The following is a 24,832-nucleotide window of genomic DNA, read 5'->3' on the forward strand; positions in this document are numbered from 1 at the left end:
GGGTGGGGGGGAATGGGAGGGTGGGGGTGTATTTTGTGTATCTACTAGAAAGCTTCCATTATCTCAGTGTTGAACATCTCACACTCAAATTAATGAAGTTTATAATTTAATCAGTGGGTTTTCCTATGTTGTGTTTTTCAATTAACAGGGAGTGTGTATGACTTCTATTTTCACAAGCGTGGCCATGGGCAGTGGCACATGTGGACAGACTGCATCACAAAGGAAGAGCAAGTCATCGCCCCAGGGGCTAAGGTGCACAGTGGTGTCTTTATTGTAGAAAATAATTATTTGACTAAATGATTTAGAGGTATAAATAACTATATGAGGCTGTTTAATGATTGCTTTGCAACATTTCATTAGTCTCTGTAAGCTCCTGTTCATGCTTTTGTCTCAGTTCTGGTAGCACTGACACTGGAAGTTCAGCACTGCAGGTGCACATGGAGCCCTGAGGTTTCCTGGTGGCTAAAATTTGGGTTCTGCTTTGTTCTCTAACAGCCTCTGATATTGGGGAAACCATGGCAGGAAAAAGCCAAAGCCTGAATTTCCATTCCTTCATTTCTGTTTCCAGTGGTTAATCTTATGATATTATGGTATAAGTTACTTAGAGAAAGCAAGCAAAGAGATTTACTACTACTTTGGGATATGGGGAACAGTACTGAGAGTCCTGGATCCCCTCCATTTCCAAATAGGGACACTCAGATTTTGATGGCAGCTGTGAACTGAATGGAAGTGAAGCACATCAGAGATCTGCAGATGAAACTTCAAGATGGGGTTTGAAGCTTGTTCAACTTTTCATTCCATTGTAGTTGCAATTGTCTTGTCTATTAAGTACATGAGAGATGTAAGATTACATTTCATTCTGCTGCCGAAAATCTTCCCTCAGTATCAAATCCACAGCTGCTAATCATGAGTAAAAAGTGAAGAAGAGAAAAAAATTTCCAAACCAGTGTTCCTTTCCCTTTGCACAGTAGGGTAACAGAACTAGGCCACACTTTATAGTTCTCCATCCAGGCTTTATATAATGTTTGTAAACCATGATATAGATAATACTGGTTGTGCTATTGTCTGTACAAGCCCTGAACAAGACGTGGGGCCATAGTATCTACTAGAACCTTGTTATAGCTTAGGTTTTCAGACAGTAGCATTTTATAAAAATGCATTTGTGCTGCAGGGTTCCTGTAGTTGCTTGCAAATTCATGTTGATTAAGGTATTAGATGTTTGATTTTCCTGTTTTATTTTACTTTCCTGCAGGTATCTGAGCTGATCATTCCAACAATGGAAACTGCCAGACAAATGTTTTTTCTTAAAACATATGTGGAGCATAGTGTCCCTTTGCTTTTTGTGGGTCCCACTGGCACTGGAAAAACAGCTATAACAAACAATTTTCTACTAAAACTTCCAAAGGAAAAATACATCCCGAGTTTCATCAACTTCTCTGCAAGAACCTCTGCTAACCAAACCCAGGATATTATTATGTCCAAGCTGGACAGAAGAAGAAAAGGATTATTTGGACCTCCTGCAGGGAAAGAAGCTATAATTTTTGTGGGTAAGACCTATTTTTCATTTTTAAAAATCATTTTTATTCTGGCTTTAGGCAAAAGAAGTGGTTCACTGAGACTAGTAAATTCGGATTGCCTCAGTGCTTTTTGGCTTTTTTCAGGTATCCAGAGAATCATAGAATCCTAGAATCTCCCGAGCTGGAGGGGACACACAAGAACCATCAAAGAATTAGCACTGCCCTTGCTGAGAGGTTTAAGTGGTGGTTGTCTTCAGAATAGTTCTTAGAGTTGCAGTGGGACATGACATGAAATCAAACAAAATCACCAGCCACACTAAATTAAGCCATCACCCCTAATTATCCCTGCGAGGTATAATTGTATTTGATTTTGGTTACTTCAATGGGAAGCATAAATAAAAACACACAGCCTTTTTCTACCTCTAGTTCAGTTATTTTTCCTTCTTAGAAGAAAACGAAATTCCTAAACACTGAGGTTTTTTATTCAATGTCTGTGTTCTTCACAGATGACCTAAACATGCCTGAAAAGGAAGTGTATGGAGCGCAGCCAGCTATTGAGCTTCTGAGGCAATGGATTGATCACGGGCACTGGTACGACAGGAAAGATGCATCCCACATCAGTATCAGAGATGTGCTGCTTGTCTCAGCTATGGGTCCCCCCGGGGGAGGCAGGAATGACATTACAGGTAGGAAATGCATTAGTGTGGCAAGTGGTTATCTAGCTGACTGAACTTCAGAGGTGGGTTCAGGTTTGCTCATGGCAAATTCTACATTTATCTGTGACTGGTGAACCTACAGGTGCATTCACTGAGTGGGTCATTCCAAGTACAGGTCTGTTAGGTTCAAGTTCAAATCTCTGCCTTTTCCAGGGGGAGTTTAATCAACCTTAGAAAGAATGTTTTTATGTTGATTAAACGGTGAATGACAGAAGTTATTCTAAAATTAGCAATGGAGATTATTTCCATTTTCTATTATTTGGAAAAGGGAGGGAATACATCTTCTTACCATGCCTCTGGCAAGTCTCTTCTGAAGTTGTATCTGCTGCTGCTAAGTAGGCTGCCTGCATTTATTTACAAGCATGTTACCTGCAACTCCATGATTCCTGTCACAGCAGCATAAGGGAGGTTATATTTTCTAACAAAAAAATTACGTAAATAAAAGCCCTAATGTAGCTGCAGCTGCATTACTATAGGCTACATACATCTGCATTGTTATAAAGCACTTCCTTCTACTTCCCTTCATATAAACACTGTGGTACAGATATAACTGTATATGCTCTGAGGAGGCTTTATGAAATTAACTATTCTGATATAGCTGAATTTCTAAAATTTACTTGGGTAGAGACTGATTCTTTTTAGGTGAAAGCCAGTAACAAGATCCTTGACTTTGTAAAGTTTTACTGTGTCATATCATAATCAATAAGGCTGGGTGAGCTGAAATTTCAAATTGGGTAATAGCGGCCTTGTAATGGAGATGCATGGTTTACAGACTCAAAAGAGTAATTTTAAGTAAAATACTGATAAAAAATATAAACCAGTTTATATTTCTTTTGCATCACTGCTAGGGCAAAAATTTGCCAGAAACAAAATCATGAAGCTGGTCCCAGATTGCAATGTTGTTTTAGTGACAGTCAGTCCTAGAGGATGCTAGCTGAAAGGTGGAAGGATATTTGAACATTGAAATCTCTCTGCATCCATCTGTGTTTCACAGGACGCTTCACACGGCACTTGAATATTGTCTCTATCTGTTCTTTCAATGATGACATTTTAACCAAGATTTTCACTGCAGTTACTGACTGGCACTTCAGCAAAGGCTTTGATGCTTCATTTCTGAGGTAATGGGATCTATTTCCTGTAGCACCTTTGTTGTCTTTTACCTGTGATTTATCTGCAGAAGTTAAAATTGTATTTCTTTTCCTTCTTAAGGCTGGGTAAGATGATGGTCCAAGCGACATCGGTGATTTATAAATTGGCAGTTAATAATTTTCTCCCAACTCCTTCAAAATCCCACTATGTCTTTAATCTACGGGATTTTTCCAGGGTTATTAAAGGAGTTCTGCTCTGTCCACACACTCATTTGCAAGTAAGTTGTAGTTTAATTATGTTGATGTAGAAGAGAGCAGTAGAAAAAGTAAATTCTTTCTATAATATCAGTAAGTAAATATCTCAAAATACATGAACTATGATTTCAATAGATTTACAGGGTTTAAAATCAGAATAGTCCCTGAATACCTTGGTTTGTATTTTCTGTCTGTCTCTGAGGGAGAGAGCTGTCATTTTGTTAATATTCTTTACATGTAATACAGTTGGGCCCAGAGGTCCAAGATCCTCCTGTTAAAGTCTGTACATCAAGGCAGACAGTCCCCTCTGTTGAACTTGCAAACTAAATACAAAAAAGAAACAAGCTTGAGAAAAGACTCAGTTTCTCTTTTTACAAATGGCAAACAGTCATGAACAGGACTGAATAATTTCATCCTGAGTTTGCCTCTTGTCACAAACCACAAATTAATACTGAGAGATGTATGTGATATTCACCCTTCTACTTTTTTTCATCCCTTTACAGTAAAATGTCAGATAAAAAGAGTATTAAAGGTTTTATTTCTGCTGGAGGAATGTGTTTGGTGCAGAAACAGAACAAACCAGCTACAAGCTATTCAAGGGAAATCTTAGCCAGGGTGGGTTTTAGGGCTTGGGTTACAGCCCATGAGCCAGACCTTGGAAGGACGGAGTAGAGAAAAAGGTTTGACATGAGAGTCCCAGTTTGTGTTGGCAGGAAGGACAAGATGGTAACTAGGTGAGGAATCCAGTTAAGTTAGCAGATGCTGGGCCATGTGCTGAATGGCTTGGGATTGAAAGATTCCCACTGAGTTTAGTATGAGGTATAGCAGGGTCCAGATGGACATTTCTAACCTTTTCTTTTTGAACAAATCCTGCCTAAGCTATATTTATCAATTTTGTTTGTATTTGCATTTTCAGGATGGAGATAAACTGATCAGACTTTGGATTCATGAGGTTTACAGAGTTTTCTATGATCGCTTGGTTGATGAGGATGACAAGAACGTTTTCTTTCAGATGGTACAAGAGACAACGTTAAACAGCTTCAAGCAGAACCTTAATAAGGTATTTTTGGGTAATGTGCTGGGACCAAGATGATACTGATGCATTTTCAGAAATACTTAAACATTGAGATTAAATCAGTACTGGAGACATTTTGCAATGTTTTGATCAGTGAATTTAAAAAGTATGGACAATCTTCTATTCAGCATTGAGTATTATACATATTTTTATTCAAGATACTTCATATCAGAATGTTTTATAGCTTCTGAGGGATTCTGTGTTGGTACAGAGGACCAACTGAAGTGGAATAAATGTCTTGCACAGCATTTATCTGTGTTTTTACTTAAGATAAAAGATTATTTGGATGCTCCAATGGGTGTAGTGGGTACCTTTCTGAGAAGCCTTTTGAGAACTTGTTCTATATTTGACAGCAGTATCTCTCTGTGAGGTATTCATATGTGGAAACCTGCATGTCAACCTACAGAATTATGAGTTTAAGGAAAATTCCCTAATAGTTAGAATTATCTGTTGATCCTTGTCTTTTTCCTAGGTACTGGGTCATCTCTCACCTACTGGAAAAGTCACTGATGATAATATTCGCGCCCTGTTCTTTGGGGACTACATAAAGCCGAGCAGTTCTGTCAAAATTTATGATGAAATCACAGACTTAAAGCAGCTGACAAGCGTGATGGAATTCTACCTTGAGGAGTACAACAATATGAGCAAGGCACCGATGTCCCTGGTCATGTTCCAGTTTGCTATCGAGCACATCTCAAGGATATGCAGGGTACTGAAACAGGACAGTGGACACCTGCTGCTGGTGGGTGTTGGCGGGAGCGGCCGGCAAAGCGCGACCAAGCTTGCCACCTTCATGAATTCCTTTGAGCTCTTCCAGATCGAAATTACCAAGTCCTATGGCATCAGTGAATGGAAGGATGATATTAAGCAAGTCATGCTGAAAGCAGGTGTTGGTAACAACAATGTGTCTTTTTTGTTCTGCGATAATCAAATAAAGGATGAATCATTTGTGGAAGACATCAACATGCTTTTAAATACTGGGGATGTGCCTAATATCTTTGCAGCAGATGAGAAGGCTGAAATTGTTGAGAAAATGCAAAGTGCAGCAAGGGTGGAGAACAGGAGAATTGAAGCCACGCCCCTTGCTATGTACAGTTTCTTTATTGAAAGGGTGAAGAAAAATTTGCATATTGTCTTAGGTCTGTATACAATGTGTTGCTTCTCAGAATATTTTTATTTAGGTTTATTTTTTTTTCAGCTTCCTAACTGCAAAGAAACTTAGGTGACAACCATGTTTTTATTTTTGTAGCCATGAGTCCTATTGGAGATGCCTTTCGGAATCGATTACGGATGTTCCCTTCACTGATAAACTGCTGCACCATTGACTGGTTCCAAACGTGGCCTACAGATGCTTTGGAAATGGTTGCTAACAAGTTTTTAGAGGATATTGAGCTCAAAGATGACATTAGAAAAGAGTATGAGTTTATCTCTCAAGAAACATATGAATCAAAAAGTTTGTTCCCCCACCCCTCGTGCCCCCAGTGTATTTGACTGGGAGACTGTCCTTATAAATGGACAAAGCTAAGCCAACTCTGGGATTTCAGTGCAAGTCAAAGATACCCAGACATATGTATCTGATGTTTCTGAAAATCTCTTCAACAGGAGTCCAAAATATTTCTAATAATGGGGAAAATACATTTCTGCCTTCCCTAACACTAACATGACTTCATAAGCTTAGAGTAATTTTTTGGTAGTTGACATAAAGACAGACTGTATTTTCGAAGTAATGTGGAAAATTTTCCCCTAGGGTTGTGTCAGTGTGCAAGTACTTCCAAGAAAGTGTGAGAGAACTCTCTGCTGGCTACTACGCTACGCTGCGCAGACACAACTACGTGACACCAACTTCCTACGTGGAGCTGATTCTCACCTTCAAGACTCTGCTGAGTAGAAAAAGGGAAGAAGTTGACATGATGAGGACTCGTTATCTTGTGGGACTTGAAAAGCTTGAATTTGCATCTTCACAAGTAAGTTTCAGATGAAAATGCTGAGTATGTGCCACATGCATACTTCATGTATGGGGTCTGTATGGTTGAAGCTTACAAAAATAAAAGTACCAATTTGTTCTTCACTATGTTCATGATGCTGTTGATAGTTTTCTACAGAAAGCCAGCAGGAAAAGTTAGATTACTGCTTAGTAAATTGAAGAAATTGTAATCTCTATGTTTGGGTTATAGCTCTTCATGGCAAACAAAATTGAAATGAAGGTACTCATTAAATGTTGAAGGAATAAACCTTATAAATTTCATTATTGTCTCAAAACCTTATATGGAGAATCCATGCCTCAGAGTTCTAGGACCTATTACCCTTTCCAAAATAGAGGAGAAATTGAAAAACATTGTAAGAGAATATTAAACATTAATTCTTGAGTAGATTCCCAGTAGGAAATGGATCAGATTTATTTATTCCAGATAAATAATCCCTTTTTCAACCCACGTGATCCAGGGATTGATCTTTCCAAGGCACAAACTCAAGGGGCTTCTGGATAGTTGCTGGATGAAGAAGAAGATCCAGTTTGCAGCTGTTGCTGTCACTAATTCTGTGTTCCATTCCAGGTTTCTTTTGAATTTTGTTTTCCAGCTGTGCAATAAAGGATTATTTGGACTTTCATTATCTGAAAGTGACTGTGAGGAAAAAACAGAATTAAACAATATATTTCTCATTATTGACATTAATGAATCTGAAAAAAGCAAGTGCATTGCATAGACAATGATTAAAATACCTTTAAAAAAATCTACTCAGTTAAATGAAACAACTCTTAGTAAAAATAAACAAGAGAATTATTAATTCTTTAGATCAAATGTCCTTTTTTTGATTGTCTTAATATAGGGCCCTCCAATCTTTCTTCATGAGACATCAAGATATGACATGCATGCAATGTTTACACAGACTTTTTCTTGATTTCCTGTTGTATCCATCAGGTTGCCGACATGCAGAAAGAACTGACTGACCTTCAGCCTGAACTGATTAAAACGTCTGCAGAAACAGAAAAAATGATGGTCAAGATTGAAAAGGAAACAGTTGAAGTAGATGCAAAAAAGGCAATAGTGTCAGCAGATGAGAAGGAAGCCAATGATGCAGCTGCTGTTGCCCAAGCTATTAAGGTAGTGCCCAAGGGCTTGAGCCTGGAGCGTGATGGGTTCCAAGTGAATGGGAGCTGTGATGATGTGATGATGTGTTAATGGGGTGAGCCAAGCTCTTAGAGTAACAAAATTGCAGGAGATGATGAATGACACGTTCCTAATATAAACACGGTAAATTTGGGCTGTTTGGAGTATGACTGCACCTCACAGTCCTGCATAGCTTCCCTTTCTAGTTCACGTTCCAAAAGCTGTATAGCTCTTATTTCTTTACTAATATATTCTCATTTTCAACAGATTGAATAACGAGTTTATACTGTTTCCATGCCCAAAGACAGTTAATTTAGAGTTAGCTGAGGTAATTTGGCATATGCTGCATGTAGTCCTGTTAGGCATAACTTTAGAGGTAATGCCACAGCCAGATATCTGTAACACAGAATTTCCTGTGGGAAGCCTCAAGATTCCTCAATATTTTTTTGTAACTAGCTGGAAATGTCAGTGATATATAATATGGATAATTACCGAGATCAGAGTATCTGATAAAGAATTTAAGCGACATAGTATCCATTTTTCACCTGATCAGCACTGTAAGATTTAACTAAGAACAACTGTCTCTAACCTTTATTTTAATTCTCATTGCCAAACCAGAGAGACCTTGATCTTGAAAGCTTGTGTGACATTTTTAATTATCAGTTCAGTTTATGGAAGTTACTAATTTCTCTACAAACCTTCTCTCTTTAAACTGTGCTGTCAAATGGTGAAAGTAGTTTTCTCTCCAAGAAACGTTGTGAAGAGTCTATTTAATGGATGCTTAACAAGACAGAAGGTTCTCCGAGGCTGTGCTGTAGTGGGGGGTGATCAGGCTGCAGACCTGGTATTGTATGAAGGTTCACAGCTTTCTGCCCAATGTCTTAACAGGACGAATGTGAAGCAGACCTTGCAGAGGCTCTGCCAGCTCTGGCTGCTGCAGAGGCAGCTCTCAACACCCTGAATCCTTCAGACATCACTCTTGTGAAATCCATGCAGAATCCCCCTGGTCCTGTCAAGCTCGTCATGGAGAGTATCTGTGTCATGAGGGCAGTTAAACCAGAGAGGAAACCCGACCCCAATGGCAGCGGTAATGACACAGCTTTTGTTATCCCTGCCCCAGGAATGTGTGGCTGCTGCTGAGGTGTGCTGGTGAGGTGCTTCTGGCATGAACGCAGCCTCGTGCATTGGAGGTGCATTTTGCTGGCAGTGGCAAGTACACTGAGTAGTGAAGAGCTGCTTTTGCCATGCTGGCATACTGCCCTTGCCTGACACTGTTGTACAAGCTTTGTAAATATGATCCCAGTCGCCTGCACAAAGTCATCTCTTCAACTTGCTTTGACCCAACCTTGAGATTTGCATTGCCTTGAGGAGCTCTGGGTGCTGGAGGTGTGCTGTGCACCATCTGCCTGTGTTTCCCCCTGTAACCCCTGCTTCCAAACTATCAGTTATGCTGGGAGAGGGAATTCTAATTATACCTGTCATAGGTAATTATTCTAATAAGCCTTTTCTGTGTGGTTTAATGTTGTTATTGTGGGGTTGCACAGGATTTGCGAGGTGGGAAAGAGACCTTTTTCTTTCACTTTTCATCCACCTTATGCCTATACAGCTCAACCCTTCATAATTAAAAATGAGGATGATATAAATGCCTTTTATCCCAAATGGTCTTATCTAGATTAAGAAGGAATACTTCCAGTTACTGATTTATCTAATAGACAATGCTGAGAAAGACTGTATAGTAATTGGTCTCCCTTAATGTGCTTGGTTGATTTAGAATTAATATGCAGTTAATAAATATGACATTGGTTAGTGATGCTGAAGGTCCTGTCTGAATTCCTTTAGGTAATGATTTTCCCAAACTATTTAATAGTCTTTGCATAGTAAAATTCCATTGCAATATCAATGATGTTAATTCTTCATACTATGTTTCAAAGTACTTTTTTCGCTTTGAACATGCATGTATTACGCCTGATTTTAGTCTTATTTGCAATATAGGTAAAATGATTGAAGACTTCTGGGGGCCAGCTAAAAAACTTCTTTCAGATATTAAGTTCCTTGACAGATTAAAGTCATATGATAAAGATAAAATTCCTCCTGCTATAATGAAGAAGATTAGAGAGAAATTTATGAATCATCCTGATTTTCAGCCAGAGGTCGTAAAAAATGTCTCATCTGCCTGTGAAGGCCTTTGCAAGTGGGTGCGAGCCATGGAGGTGTATGACCGTGTTCAGAAAGTGGTTGCCCCAAAGCGTGAGCGTTTGCAAGAGGCTGAAGGAATACTGGACATTCAAATGCAGAAGCTACAAGTGAAACAAGCAGAACTTAAGGAGGTTGTTGATCGCCTTCAAGCTTTGCAAGATGAGTTTGACAAAATGAATAACCGGAAGAAAGACTTAGAAAATAATATTGAACGTTGTTCACAAAAGCTCGTGAGAGCTGAGCAGCTGATTAGTGGTCTTGGTGGAGAGAAGGAGAGGTGGACAGAAGCTGCACGGTTATTAGGAATTCAGTACATAGACCTAGTAGGGGATGTGTTGTTGTCATCAGGAACTGTGGCTTATTTGGGAGCCTTTACTGTTGATTATCGCCTAAAATGCCAAAAGCAGTGGCAGGATCTGTGCATTCAAAAGAACATACCATGCTCCAGCGATTTTAGCTTAAGTAATACATTGGGGGATCCAGTCAAAATCCGTGCATGGCAGATTGCTGGATTGCCAGTTGATTCTTTTTCCATTGACAATGGTGTAATTGTTTCTAACTCAAGAAGATGGGCTTTAATGATAGATCCTCAAAGGCAAGCTAACAAGTGGATAAAAAATATGGAGAAAACTAACAAGCTGTCAGTTATCAAATTATCTGACACACATTATGTGAGGACATTAGAAACTGCTCTTCAGCTTGGAACACCAGTCTTGCTAGAAAATATTGGTGAAGAATTAGATGCTTTCTTAGAACCCATTTTATTAAAGCAAACATTCAGACAACAAGGAGTAGAATACATGAAATTAGGGGAAAATGTAATTGAATATTCAAAAGACTTCAGGTTTTACATGACAACCCACTTAAGAAATCCTCATTATTATCCTGAAGTGGCTGTGAAAGTTTGTCTACTCAATTTCATGATTACACCTTTGGGTCTTCAGGACCAGCTCCTTGGAATTGTAGCTGCAAAGGAAAAGCCTGAGCTAGAAGAAAAGAAAAACCAACTCATTATAGAAAGTGCAGCCAATAAGAAACAACTAAAAGAAATAGAAGATAAAATCCTGGAGGTCCTTTCCCACTCAGAAGGAAACATCTTAGAGGATGAAACAGCAATTAATATTTTGTCTTCTTCCAAGGAGTTATCAGCAGAAATCTCTGAAAAGCAAAAAATTGCCTCTATAACCGAGAAGGAAATAGATTCTACTCGAATGGGGTATAAGCCAGTTGCTGTTCATTCAGCTGTTGTCTTCTTCTGCATCTCTGATCTGGCAAACATTGAACCTATGTACCAGTATTCATTGATTTGGTTCATTAACTTGTATGTTCAATCTATTGCTAAAAGCAGAAAGAGTGGACGTCTACAGGAGAGAATTAAAAATATAACTGACCATTTCACAGTAAGCATCTATAATAATGTCTGTCGTTCGCTGTTTGAAAAGGACAAGCTGTTATTCTCCTTCCTTCTGACAGTAGGCATTATGAAGGGAAAAGGCCAGATAGATGATGCAGTTTGGCGTTTCCTACTGACAGGAGGTGTTGCTCTTGATAATCCTCACCCCAATCCAGCTCCAGACTGGCTGTCCAACAAATCATGGGCTGAGCTCGTACGTGCATCTTGCCTGACAAACCTCCAGGGGCTAATGGAACACGTAAGAGAGAATTCTTCCAAGTGGAAGCCAATCTATGACTCTGTCAGACCCCATGAAGAAGCCTTCCCGGATGCCTGGAGCGCGCTGACGGGGTTAGACCGCATGGTTCTTCTCAGGTGTTTGCGACCTGACAAAATTATCCCAGCAGTGCAGATCTTCATTGTGGAAAACATGGGAAGAACGTTTATTGAACCACCTACATTTAATCTTGGAAGAAGTTACAGTGATTCAAATTGTTGTGCCCCTTTGATTTTTATATTATCACCGGGTGCTGATCCCATGGCAGGTGAGATTGGTATTAAAAAACCATTTTTTTATCTGGTTAAATGTCACTGAGTCTGACTAAATGAATAGTCAGACTACAGTTAATAGTGTAGGCCCCCTCATTTGATCTTTAAAGTGTCTCTAAGGTACAATACAGCAATGAGGGAATATCAAACATTGGCATCTGCCCATATATAAACAATGACAGTAAAATTGTTAGAGGGTGGAATGAAAGTAGTGGTGATGAAATGTCTTGGTCTCTGAACAGCAATTTGGGGATCTAACAGACTGTAGCATCCAGACCAATTTATAATTTATACTTGCATTACAATTCTTTCCGTGGGTGTTGGAGGTTTGCCCCAGTCTTTATTGCAACCCCTCCTCCAGAAAGTTTCCTCCCTCTCAGTTACTGATTAAATGGTGTGTATTGGCCACACTTAAAACCACATTTGTTAAATGTCCTTTAACGTGTAACCACCCAGATTATTTTTAAATCTGGTTTTCTGCCAAAAGAACTGTGATATGGAGCCATACCGTAAGGATGTATTTCCAGAAAGTACTGATTTTGATAGCAAAGTTGGAGGTCTATTTTTAGCCAGATCTTAAGATCTGGCTAAATTTGCAGCTCAACCCCCATAAACAATTGTACCTGTGCAACAGAGAGAGCCGAGGGCTGTTGTGCAGACTGCAGCTGAACACCCGGGGGCCAAGGAGAGGACAGCCATTTAACCTGGCTGGTTTTGGGGTGGGGCTTTTTTTATTAATACTTTGTACCCCTAAATTTTAGTATATGCCTCAGCGACACAGTGACTGATACAGCATATGATGCTACTTCTAGGTTGTTGAGGTGGTTTTATTTGTTATTTTTTTTAATTTTTAATTTTAATATTTGTTAACATTTGTTGACTTTTCTCCCTTTAATGACATTGCAAAAATGATGACTAGAACATATTCTACTTCCTAATAGAGTTTGTCTTTGTTTGCATGTATAAAACTTGCCATCCTAGGTTTGCTAAAATTTGCTGATGATGTTAGCATGGGAAGCTCAAACATTCAAACGGTTTCGCTTGGCCAGGGCCAGGGCCCAATAGCAGAAAAAACAATTTACAAGGCTATTACTGAGGGAACCTGGGTAGTGTTACAAAACTGCCATCTTGCAACCAGCTGGATGCCTGCCTTGGAAAAAATCTGTGAGGAAGTTATAGTGCCTGAGAATACCAATGATAAATTCAGGTGGGAGTTTTAGTATTTTGCACTTTTTAATGTGAGTATTTCCTGTTTGCTGAAGACACTACTAACAAGAAATTAAACTACTTTTGTAAGAATGCCTAAGTATGACATTCATATCATTTATGTGCAGTGATAAAATAAAGATCCATCATTAAGAGTTCATCTTTTCTACCTGTCCAATATAATCTGCTCTGTCTGCATTTTAGAACAAATTTAGATGTTATCTTTATAGTTAAACAAGGAGTAAAACTTAGTCTTCTATAGATCAAGATGCAGGATTATAATACTGATTTTATTATTATTGTTATTACTACTACTACTGTTACTATCATGTGATTTTTTAATAATGTGCTTTGCAAACTTCTTTTTAGGTTGTGGTTAACTAGTTATCCATCAGAAAAGTTTCCTGTTAGTATCCTCCAGAATGGCATCAAAATGACAAATGAGCCTCCAAAAGGTGTTAGAGTGAACCTCCTTCGCTCCTACCTGAACGATCCCATCTCTGACCCCGTGTTCTTTCAAAGCTGCCAAAAGCCAAAAATGTGGCAAAAACTGCTTTTTGGCCTTTGCTTTTTTCATGCTGTTGTGCAGGAAAGGAGAAACTTTGGCCCACTGGGTAAGTTTTAGATTATTTTGCACTTTGCTTCAAAAAAAAGATTTGTGGTTTTGAAATGCATTGCTGGAGTCTCTCTGTAAAAAGGCAGTACTATTAACAGTATTGCAAGAGTGCAATCTGCATTGCACAGAGCATCATAAAGTTTAAAAGCTGTTATTTGCAGGGATTCTTATTTAGCCAAAGCTGCTTCTGAAACTTCTAAAAGTATTACCCCAGGGAAGACTAGAAAGTACCATTTTTCCAAATAAATATATTATACAGAACTTACATGAAATGATAGCTTACTAAATTATTAACTTATTACTGTAGTTCTTTCTAACAATGAAATTCAGATCTGTTTTAAATTTTTGTAATTAAAAATATGCCTTCTTCTATTCTGCTTTTGTTATTTATGTGCATACTTTGTTTTATCAAACCTAGTGCATGTATTTAGTTGGTGTGAAGCAAATCTGTGTAGCTGCAGTGTGGTGTTTATAACAGCAATGAAAAGATATGTCATTCATAAGATTTGTGCTTCAGCTTTTTCTGTAATCTTCAAATACATAGAAAACTAGATAGAATTTCTAACATATAGAAATGTATGGACTTAGAGATTCCATTTTTATAACTGTTTAAAGTTTATGCTCTGCACGGGTGTACATGAAGTCCTCAGTCTTCCATTCCAGCTGAGTTCGCCTTCCTCATAACTGGTTGCTGTTAGGAAATGTTGTATTTTGACTGAAAACCACTGTCATTATTTTAGTAGGCAGCTGTTTAAATAAGCACTAAACTTCCAGTATGAAGACACTAATTTATTGCTTTAGAGTAAAAACTGAATTTTCTAGAGGCCATTTTCTATAGCAACATCTACTGCTGATGTGACCAGCTATCCTGGTGAAGAAGGATAGTTGCATCACTAGCTCTATTTTTGGTTTGCATTAGGGATATAGGTTTTCTGAAGGATTCTTTTATCGAGAATATGTTCCTGTTTGTTTGCTTGCTTGTTTTATTGTACTGTTATTTTGAATGTCATCTGCAAACAGTATTAATAGATGGGCAGATGAAAAATTGAAATCAGTAAGTGAAGTAAAACTCCTGTTCTCATTGTGTCCAGATAGCAACAGATTAGCTTAAAATATCAAGCAGGTAAAATATAATTTTCAGGAAATTTTGATGCCAAAATGCCTATGCTTAATAAACAGCCTGGTGTATTCCAGGCTCCTTCTAGACTGTCTGGCAGTTGTATCTTCAGCTCTGTAGGAGCAGTGTAGTACCAATCATTTCCTGAGCCCAGCTGTCAGTGCAGTGCACCATTTCCCTGTGTATCTCTTCTGAATTGAACAGGTTGGAATATTCCATACGAATTCAACGAGTCTGACCTCAGAATCAGCATGCAACAGATCCAGATGTTTCTGAATGAATATGAAGAGATCCCATTTGAAGCTCTGACATACCTAACAGGTACAGGCACTACATCCTCTCACATGTGTTTGTTGACTTTGCTAGGCACTTTCAGCTGACACGCTGATAAACTGGTGACTTCTCAACAAACGGAGTGGATTCCACACAGGTTTGTTTTACTGGCCTGCCACATACAATGTGGTTGTCGCTGGATGGATATTGGAGTTGGACTGTGATTGGAATTGGATCCCAAACCCTCAGCTGTTGTTGTTTTGACTTGCATATGGCTACAATTACTAATGGTCCAGCAAACCTCCTGGTCTTTGCTTCATACACATCAAATAAAACCATCCATGGCCTCTGTTCCACCTTCGCTGGTCAATGTGAGCCTGACACAGGAAGCTTTGGTGCTTCACCAGAGGGTGTGATCATACTCAGGGGTTTAGAGCAGGAGGTGTTGACATGTGTAAATAACTCAGTTGCTGTGGCTATTCTGTTCTCTTTCTCCACGGAGATAAGCTGCCTTTTGGCACCTCCTTGTCAGCCTTGTCATTCTTGATTTCTGTTAATATTATGATTAGCTTTATGAAAAAGAATTTTGGGACATGAGTAGCAGTTTCTCAGACCAACTCATAGTGTTCCTTAAACCTCTCATCATCAAGACACATAAATTTGGCCCATAGATGTCCAAGTGTCTAATTTCGATTGAATCAATTCAAGTATAAGACCTAAAAACTTTGGAAGATCTGGAGCTTTGGAGCTTCAGCTTACTAGAGTTTCACATTATTGCAAGATAATTTTAATTTGATCATTAAACTGGTTTTCTTTGTCCTTTTCCAGGGGAGTGTAACTACGGAGGTAGAGTGACAGATGATAAAGACAGGCGTCTCCTCCTGTCCCTGCTTTCTATAGTCTATAACAAGGATATAGAGCAGGAGAAGTACATGCTGTCAGCTGGAGGTGACTACTACATCCCACCACATGGCCCATATGAGGTGAGAAGACAACAAGTGTAAATTCTCTCTGAGTTACTGGGGAGGAGCTTACCTACACTGTGCTTGGATAATGCTGAATACACCAAATAGAAAATAAACCCCATAAGATCATAAAGCCCTGGAATGTATCTTATGTATGAAATAGGAGTCTGGTACTTCATATCTACCATACCCCAATGGGGATGTAGAGACCATCCAACACTCTGGCATTTGTTGATGCAAAGAGCCTGTGTAGGTTTCCAATACAGTTCTAGAAAGCCAATAGGAGTCAGGCTTCAGAAATTTACAGGGTGCTTGTGCACTTTCTTGCCACCAGTCTGACCTTGAAAGCAGCAGTCAGGAGGAAGAGGTGGAATGGCAGGTGTATACTCAGTTTCCATCCTCTTTTTCCCTTCTAACAGCTTCATAGAGATAATGAATGTGCTCAAATCCCACCTATTTGTGTAGCCCACAAGTTGTAGGGATGACACATCCAGCATCCTACCCCCTTCTGTGACTCCTACCAGCACTCCTTGGATATTTCTAATGTACTTTCCTTTCTCTTGCCACTTACATGAGGGTGGTAATAACAACTCCCCCATGAGTTTTTGAATCACTCAGAACTTTTATATTTATCTCTGTGGAGAGTCAGTCAATTCCTGGATGTGTTTAACAGGAAATGACCATCTTTAATTATAAATGGGAAGGTTCTGTCCCAGTTGGGTTTACTGATGGTTTATGAATATCACATTGCATGATGTCTGGTATCTGAATGTTTGTTTTACAGTCTTATGTTGAATACATACGAAGTTTGCCTATTACAACACACCCTGAAGTGTTTGGACTTCATGAAAATGCAGATATCACCAAGGATAACCAGGAGACCAACCAGCTGTTCCATGCAGTGCTCCTGACTTTGCCTAGAGAAGCAGGGGGAGCTGGCAAGTCCCCTCAGGTAACTGGGGAAGAAAGATCAACTTGCACTCTGGAAAGGTGCCCTTTCCTGTCATGTCCTAGGCCTCAGAGTAACCCAACACCTCTCATCTCATGACTGTAGCATTGGGAGCAGATGTGAATGTCCTTAGAGAGAAGCAGATGGATTTAGCATAGCACCTCTAGGGATGGAAGATACCTCCATGACTTTGCATTCAAACAGATTAATACCATGTGTCCTGGCAGCTGAGGTTACTCAGGCCAAATCCATGCCTCTTTGAGATACAGATAAATAACCTTTCAAGCCTCTCAGATTTGACATCCTGTATTTTATATACAAGTGGATTCTTGAACAGTGGAATTGATGGAGCCTCATTTCCTGCAGGGTTGTCCAGTGATCATATTTTCTGATGTCTAATATACTGCAAGTAGAGCTTCTCTTGGGGCTGTGGTATTCATGGGGTCTTCCCATTATTTTGCTCATGCTGCATGCTTTGTCTTTTCCTTCACTGTGGCAGTAATAGGATTATGCTTGTCTGCTCTCCTGCCTATTTCCTTAGAATTTGCCTAAAACCTTGTTGCAAATTAAAAATTATTATTTAACAAATTTAAAATTATTGAGAAGGAAGGAATAAGCAAGCACATGCAGACAGGATGATGCCCAAAGCAAGTAAGAGCACTATATCTTTAGGAAAATGGACTAAAATACCTATGTGGTTGTACAGAAAAAATATAAAATCTATAGTGTTTTGTGGAATTTATTCAATAAAAATAGGGGGGGAAAGGAATATTTGTTATTCACTGCAAACTTATGCCTTCAGGAAGTTGTTGAAGATTTGGCACAGGACATCCTGTCCAAACTACCAAGTAGCTTTGATATGGAAGAAGTGATGAAGGCGTACCCAGTACTTTATGAAGAGTCCATGAATACAGTTCTTAGGCAAGAACTAATTCGATTTAACAGGTATGGCTCAGTGTTTTGTGTAGCACTTCTTAAACTGAAATATGCTTGTGTCCATTGCTGCTAGTTGCTCACAAGCCTTAACCAAGCCTTTTACAATACATTTTTCTTAACATGTTAGATTCTGCTTTGGATGAATCTTTTAAAAATACTTGAAAGCTGCAGGTGAGTACCTGAATATAGCAATGGTATTCTTGGAGTATGAACTTGAATCAGGTTTGAGTTTGTTGTGTTGAGGGAGAGCAGCCTGCTTTAGCCTTTGTAAGTGATACCCAGGCCCCAAAATTCACAGCACACTGTGACAATGAGTGCTACAAGCTTTAAAGCTCTCATCACTTGATTTCCCTTGTCCAGAGTGAAAGTTTTCATTGTCTTTTCTCTGTGTGTCTGTTTTTAATCTGTTTGCTTTTCTAAAGTTAAGTAAGAGTTTTGATAACCACAAATTTGATGAGGAATTTCTGACAGGACATTTACCACCTTTATCAACCCTTCATTCAAGTTGGACTGAGGGGTATTTAGCCAGGTAGTAAGAAGTAAATAATGCTTTAAAAAAAAAATGACAATTCCTTTCTTTTCTCTGAAGGCTTACTGAAGTTGTTCGGAGCAGCCTCATTAATATAGGCAAAGCCATTAAAGGCCAAGTGTTGATGTCTTCTGAGCTTGAAGATGTTTTCAACAGCATGCTAATGGGAAAAGTGCCATCAATGTGGGCTTCCAAATCCTATCCATCACTGAAACCTCTCGGAAGTTACGTGTCCGATCTCCTCTGTCGTTTGGAGTTCTTCCAGGTCTGCTAAACTGAGACTGAGGGGTGTGGGTAGTTGCAGTTGAAAGCTGGATAGGGAGAGTGTGTGTCAGTGCTGTCCTTGCTCAGCAGTCCCTGGGTAGCTCCGGACTGTGAGCTGCTCACACACACTCATGGCCAAATACCCTCTGCATTAGCAGCACTGCAGTTCGCTGGGCCATTGCTCAGCAGGGTGAGCTGGGAGTATGATCCCTTGGTGCTAATCCAGTGCTGCGTTTGGTAGTTTCCATCTTTCTATTTCTATAAGATTCATTTTAGTTCGAATTGGTGTCTTAATGGCTTCCTTGCTGAAAGGACACCGAGCTGGGTGTGAGAACGCTTTAGAACCAGTGTGTAACAGGAGCTATGAAATTTTATATACGTGTAAATATCTTTCAAGTTTCATAGAATGTCACACCACTTCCACACACTTTTTTGAACAGACTATTTTAATTTTTAACTCACCATTCCATTATTTTCTCTGCACTCTTAGCACTCTTAAAACTACTTAAAATTTTGGGTATACCTTAAATAGTGAGGTACTGAGATGTAGTGAAACCCCATACAAGTCAGGAGAGGAGAAAGCTAGGAAGAAGTGTCTGAGAGATTTGTATAAATGGCACTTTCCTGTTTGCTGGATCAGAGCATTGTAGGGGCTTCTTTTGACTCCAAATAACTTCCAGTAGTGTGAGGACATTCTGCCCTTGTTTTGCTTTTTCCTACTGCATTGTGTGGACAAGGCCCAAGATCTCCCTGTCTGGCATCTTTGTACAGGAATGATTTCCTCTGCTAGCATCTGGTATGTAGGCTGTAGTGAGTGCCCTCACAGTGATCAGTGAAGAGACATTGATCAGGAAAGAATGTAAAAGAATTTGGCCTTTTTGAATGTTAGGAGATTGGTGGAGATTATTTTGATAAAAGTGTCCAAATTCAATCACTTTTCTGTTTTGGGGGGCCACTATCTAGACTTAACAAAACACATGCTACTTTCTGAAATTTTTCTCAGTAGCACTGAGTTCTGGTTGTTTCAGAATGAGTGATTATTTTGGTTGTTACCCTAAAGAACTGACTTCTGTGATTTGTTGTCTCAGAAAAACAGAGAATTGATGGACGGAAGCAGAGGGTTCCATCAAGGCTTAGATCTCGTTGTGCTGTTTGAGGGTATCTGAAAAGACATCCCTTTTCTGGTGAATTGGCACAGTGAAGCCACAAGTATGTTGGGGTTTTTTTACATTTGTTTTCTCTCTCCCTATTCAGGACTGGGTTGACAATGGGCCACCTACAGTCTTTTGGCTCTCAGGATTCTTCTTCACTCAGTCTTTCTTGACCGGTGTTTTACAAAACTTTGCCAGAAAATACACCATCCCAATCGACCACATTGGATTTGAATTTGAGGTAAGAAAAATGCAGAAGAATATTGCTTTTCTTGAACAGCTTGAAACGTATCCTGGGGCAGCAAGAAATAGAGTTTTCAGATGAAAAGGTATTTTATTTAAAGCAGCAATTTCAGACTGTCACTTACAGGATTTAGTATACTCAGATAAAAATAAAATCAAGCAATGGTTTAATCATTCTAGGTGATGAAACAGGAGCACACAATGGAGAAAATGCCAGAAGATGGGGCTTACGTGAGAGGCCTTTTTTTGGAAGGTGCACGATGGGATAGAGAATCCTGGGTAATTGGAGAATCACTGCCAAAAATCCTTTATGATCCTTTGCCCATAATTTGGCTGAAACCTGGAGAAAGTTCCAAGTTTCTTCATCTGAACATCTATTCATGCCCTGTATACAAGACAAGTGAAAGAAGAGGTGTCTTATCCACCACTGGGCACTCAACCAACTATGTTCTGTCGATTGAACTCCCTTCAGACAAGCCCCAGAAGCACTGGATAAATCGAGGTGTGGCAGCCCTGTGCCAGCTGGACGACTGAGGGGGTGCAGTATTGATTCTGTAAAGATCTGCTTTACTCCTCAATGGCTGCATGGTTGTTTGTGGTTTTTTTGTTGGTTTTTTGGGTTTTTTTTTTTTTATGAAATTGGGCTTAAAGAGTTTTGATGCTGATTTTAAGATTGTGGATTTGCCTACCACTTCTGTGTCCCCGGAGTATGTAGGACAAGGAGGGAGGAGATGAGAATATTCTGTTGTCAACATATGAACCCAATCCTTCAATCCTCAGGTAGAATGAACTACCAAAGCTGTATTATAAACCTGTAATCATTCCTGGATGATGTCTCTCAGAGTTTCCACAGAAGACTTCTGGACAGCACATGCATTGGGAGCCTGCCATTTCTCAGAACAGTATGCTTGTGCCATAATTTTGTAACTTTTTTGTTTCCAATATTATTCACCTACCTATTCAAGGTACCCGATACATGGAGCTGTTTTCTTTCTCCCAGTCTCACTTTACTTCCTGCCAGCAGCCCAGCCCCACACAGCCACTCACTCACCCCCTCCACTACCTCATGGGGTGAGATAAAGAGAGTTTAATAGGGAAAGCAAAAGCCATGCACACAAACAAAACAAAACAATTAATTCCCTGCTTCCCATGGGCGGGCAGGTGTTCAGCCATTCCCAGGAGACCAGGGGCACATCACATGTAATGGTGACTTGGGAAGACAAACGCCATCACTCCAAATGTCCCCCTCTTCCTTCTTTCCTCCACTTTACATACTGATCATGATGTCACATGGTCTGCAATGTCCCTTTGCTCATTTGGGGTCCTGGCTGTGTCTCCTCCCAACCTCCCAGACATCCCCAACTTCCTTCCCAGCCTGGCAGTATGAAAAGCAGGAAAGGCCTTGGCTCTGTGCAATCCCTGCTCAGCAATAACAAAAACATCTCTATATTATCAACCCCTGTGCTCAGCACAATCCAAAACACAGCCCCATACCAGCCCCTGTGAGGAAAACTGACTCTACCCCAACCAAACTCAGCACACTTCCTCATCTTGCTCTCTTGCTTGTTGGACTAATAACTGCCTGAAATTTCATACTTGTTTAAGCTCTTTCATCAGAGAAGCTCAAAGTAGCTTGCAAACATTAATTAAAAATAAAATAGCCTGAACATCTTCAAAGAGCTGTGCAGTCATTAACTAATCCCCACAGCATGCCAAGAAGGTACTAAAGATGCATCATTAGACTTGTTGTGTACACAGTACAAGAGAAGCACAAAGATCAAGGCAAACATTTAAAAAAACATGCACTACGCAGACATCCACTAATTTGGGGTCTTGTATTTTTTTTCATTGCCCAAATTGCAGCATTTTAATGACTTGCTGGAGGCCTCACGAAGTCAGAGATTCAAGCCATCATTTGGCAATTCCCAGTATCCTGCTACAAGCATTAAGGGATGCTGCTACAACTCCTTGAAGGACACGGTTCTTGTCACAGGAATTGGTCTGTTGTGTTGTGATTAGGTGAAAACAGTGTTCATTTATTGTTTCATTAACCACTGCTTTGTTTTATGCAGATATTCATAAAATAGTAACTGTTAAGAATGGTACTGCAAGGTAAGGCAGAAGTGTTGGGGGTGTGTTGTGCAGTGCTGCTCTGCAGGAAGATGCACAGGGAAACAGCAGCTTCATGTACCACACCTGATACCTCACTGACAGTCCAGCATGCAGGCATTTGGTGCATCGCTGGTATGTGGTGAGTAGAGCCAAGATGTCAGGCCAGGACATCTAATGGATGTTTGTTTTAATAAAAGGGATAGGGATGTGCAGGTGTTTCAAATTACTGAGAGGAAGAAACTACTCTTAACAAATTAGACTAAATGATATTTGGCACCTAAACCAAAATAAAACTTGTTTATGAAGTTACAGCACACTCATCCAAACAGACAACAGTTTTTAAGAAGAGAATCATGTTTCAGTAGATCTATAAATAAATTAATTAAAATTGGTCCTTGAAAAAATTATTTTCTTAGACTTCATAAGAGAGATACTTTGTACTTTTCGTATAAATATAATTAACAGAAATTTACTTTACATTTAAAAAAAACATTGTGGTGATTACTATATTTTTGAACGTCTGCATCTAATTGTTGTTGTAATTGCATCAACAATTCAGATCACTCATTAGGTCACTGTGGCATCAGAGATAACAAACCAGTCATGATCCTCCTTGTATGGAAGCTCTGTGTGCAGGCAAAGGGGCAGGGCCTGGCTGTGAAACCCTTCCCTACGGACTGACCAGCTCAGTCGCTGCTCTCAGGAGGATCCTTCTGTTCAGATGTAGCTTCTGCATCAAGGCACTGGTGCCACCTCACCTGCTGAAAAGGGAGGCTGGGCCAACAACACTTAAAACACTAAAATGAAGGTTTGTCAATCCTCTTACAGATAATGCTAGTCTTACAAACAGTCTTCTAAATTAAACCATTTTAAAAAATTCACTGATTCACTACCTAAATTGTGTTTTATGGAGATCAATTGCTTTAAAACTCTTGGAAATCTGTGTAATAGTTTGCCATGTGGATTGCTTGTTAACACCTTTTTGTGAACCAACAGTAATTGACAGTTTATTGAATGACACAGTTGTGGTTCTTGTGAATGAATATACAGTGACTGAATGAATATACAGTGACTTTGCTACGACACGCGTGCAATTTGTTACTGTGTTGATTTCTTAAGTGCTTCCTGTGTGTTGATGTTCAGATTTGATATGAAGGCATCTCTTGGAATGTAATTAAAGATGTATTTTAAACTTCTGTAGTCATGATAACAATATATATAGATAAGAGAGGAGTCCGTGAAAGAGGGTTTGTGCATCCCCTTCACCAGGCATCAGGCATGGCTGAGTTGCTTTAGCTGATGATTACTGCAGTACATGATTTCCTAGGCTGCCCTCCCTAGTACAGAAAAAGTAATGGCATTTACTGTCAAGGGATATGTGTCTTAGAGATATTTTTCTGTGGTTCTTTGAAATGAGCTTCCCAGCCTTATTTCCTGAGCATTGTGTAGACCTTCCTGGAGAATGATGAACTAGCTAAACATTAGAATTCACAATCTTTCTTGGCTGAGATGCATTTTAAAAAAAGAAAAAGGCAACTCAGCTGCTAGTTGGACATGATAGAAATGTGAAAAATTTTTGGACAAACTAAGTACCTTGTAATAGTAGTATTAGAGCCCTTGGATTTACAGGTTTAGAATTTTCATTTCTTAATTAGAAGCACTCATTAAATAAGCCACAAAACCCACCTGCAATTACTGCAAATTGTAGATTTACGGCCTTGCTAATAACTCAAGGCAGATGGAAAAAAGTGCATCATGGAGCAAGAGGTATTTTTCCCTTAGCAGAGACAGATTTCCAGCTAGGGGTGCTGTAAGACAGATGGAGTTTGTACATTTTCTTAGGAGACTGAAACCTTCCTCATAACTGTACAAAAATTCATTTCAGAAAGTACTACCCCTGTGGATTTAAACACTGTTGGGCTGTTAAAGGGAAAATTATACGGTGAAAAAGCAGAAGACAATACAAAGACCCCAAATTCTTCTAATTATAGCTAGAATGTTTTGCCTAATAGGATTAGAGTTATTAGTGAAAGTTGCAGGATCTCTGCTTTAATTAGCATTATTGAAAATGAATGTATAGGTATGATCAAATAAGTGACCTGTCTGTGGATAAAAGATGGATGTTACTGGTCCCATTTCTGATGGATACATAGTAGGGCCCAGGACAGTGAGGTCCAGCTTGCCTTATTTTCTCCACATTTAAAAGGTATTACAAGAAGCAACTTGTGTTAGTAGGAAGATGGACCAGATAACCTAATCTATCTTAACCTGTTTCAGTGCTGTGATGCAGCCCTGGGAATCAACTGGGGTGCTGCTGCAGCAAAATGAGCATCTCCTCACCCCCAGCCAATGTCAAGGGGTACATTCAGTAAGCAAGGTGCCACGTCCATCTTTTTAAAAGGTTGTGTGCTTGCTAATGTTAGTCCTAAGTGCATAGCTTCATAAATTATAACCTTAGTAATGATGGATTTAGGGACAGAACTTCCAGAAAGGAGGTGTTATTTAGGTATTCAAGGCCAGATACTCTGTCAACAAACTATTACTGCCTTGCCTACCAGTTAGCTTGCAGGAGAGT

General features: G+C 39.5%; 1 protein-coding gene across 2 annotated transcripts in view; it reads left to right on the plus strand.

The window, feature by feature from the left end:
* The window catches only part of DNAH3 (dynein axonemal heavy chain 3), a 56,684-nt gene extending 35,379 nt beyond the window's left edge, over positions 1 to 21,305 (plus strand). For both annotated transcript variants that reach the window (XM_017734181.1, XM_008633515.2), the window contains 21 exons: positions 149 to 252; positions 1,253 to 1,547; positions 2,024 to 2,203; positions 3,228 to 3,351; positions 3,443 to 3,599; positions 4,493 to 4,636; positions 5,124 to 5,790; positions 5,901 to 6,066; positions 6,399 to 6,615; positions 7,570 to 7,752; positions 8,647 to 8,845; positions 9,751 to 11,892; positions 12,878 to 13,103; positions 13,472 to 13,716; positions 15,040 to 15,156; positions 15,937 to 16,091; positions 16,858 to 17,025; positions 17,825 to 17,967; positions 18,548 to 18,752; positions 20,006 to 20,143; positions 20,326 to 21,305. In XM_017734181.1, coding sequence (XP_017589670.1) covers positions 149 to 252; positions 1,253 to 1,547; positions 2,024 to 2,203; positions 3,228 to 3,351; positions 3,443 to 3,599; positions 4,493 to 4,636; positions 5,124 to 5,790; positions 5,901 to 6,066; positions 6,399 to 6,615; positions 7,570 to 7,752; positions 8,647 to 8,845; positions 9,751 to 11,892; positions 12,878 to 13,103; positions 13,472 to 13,716; positions 15,040 to 15,156; positions 15,937 to 16,091; positions 16,858 to 17,025; positions 17,825 to 17,967; positions 18,548 to 18,752; positions 20,006 to 20,143; positions 20,326 to 20,679 — 6,329 coding nt within the window. In that variant the 3' untranslated portion in view covers positions 20,680 to 21,305. The remainder of the gene's footprint in view (positions 1 to 148; positions 253 to 1,252; positions 1,548 to 2,023; positions 2,204 to 3,227; positions 3,352 to 3,442; positions 3,600 to 4,492; positions 4,637 to 5,123; positions 5,791 to 5,900; positions 6,067 to 6,398; positions 6,616 to 7,569; positions 7,753 to 8,646; positions 8,846 to 9,750; positions 11,893 to 12,877; positions 13,104 to 13,471; positions 13,717 to 15,039; positions 15,157 to 15,936; positions 16,092 to 16,857; positions 17,026 to 17,824; positions 17,968 to 18,547; positions 18,753 to 20,005; positions 20,144 to 20,325) is intronic.
* The last annotated feature ends 3,527 nt before the right edge of the window (positions 21,306 to 24,832 follow it).

The sequence above is a fragment of the Corvus brachyrhynchos genome, unplaced genomic scaffold (genome assembly GCF_000691975.1).
Source record: "Corvus brachyrhynchos isolate BGI_N302 unplaced genomic scaffold, ASM69197v1 scaffold5, whole genome shotgun sequence".
Lineage (NCBI taxonomy): Eukaryota > Metazoa > Chordata > Aves > Passeriformes > Corvidae > Corvus > Corvus brachyrhynchos.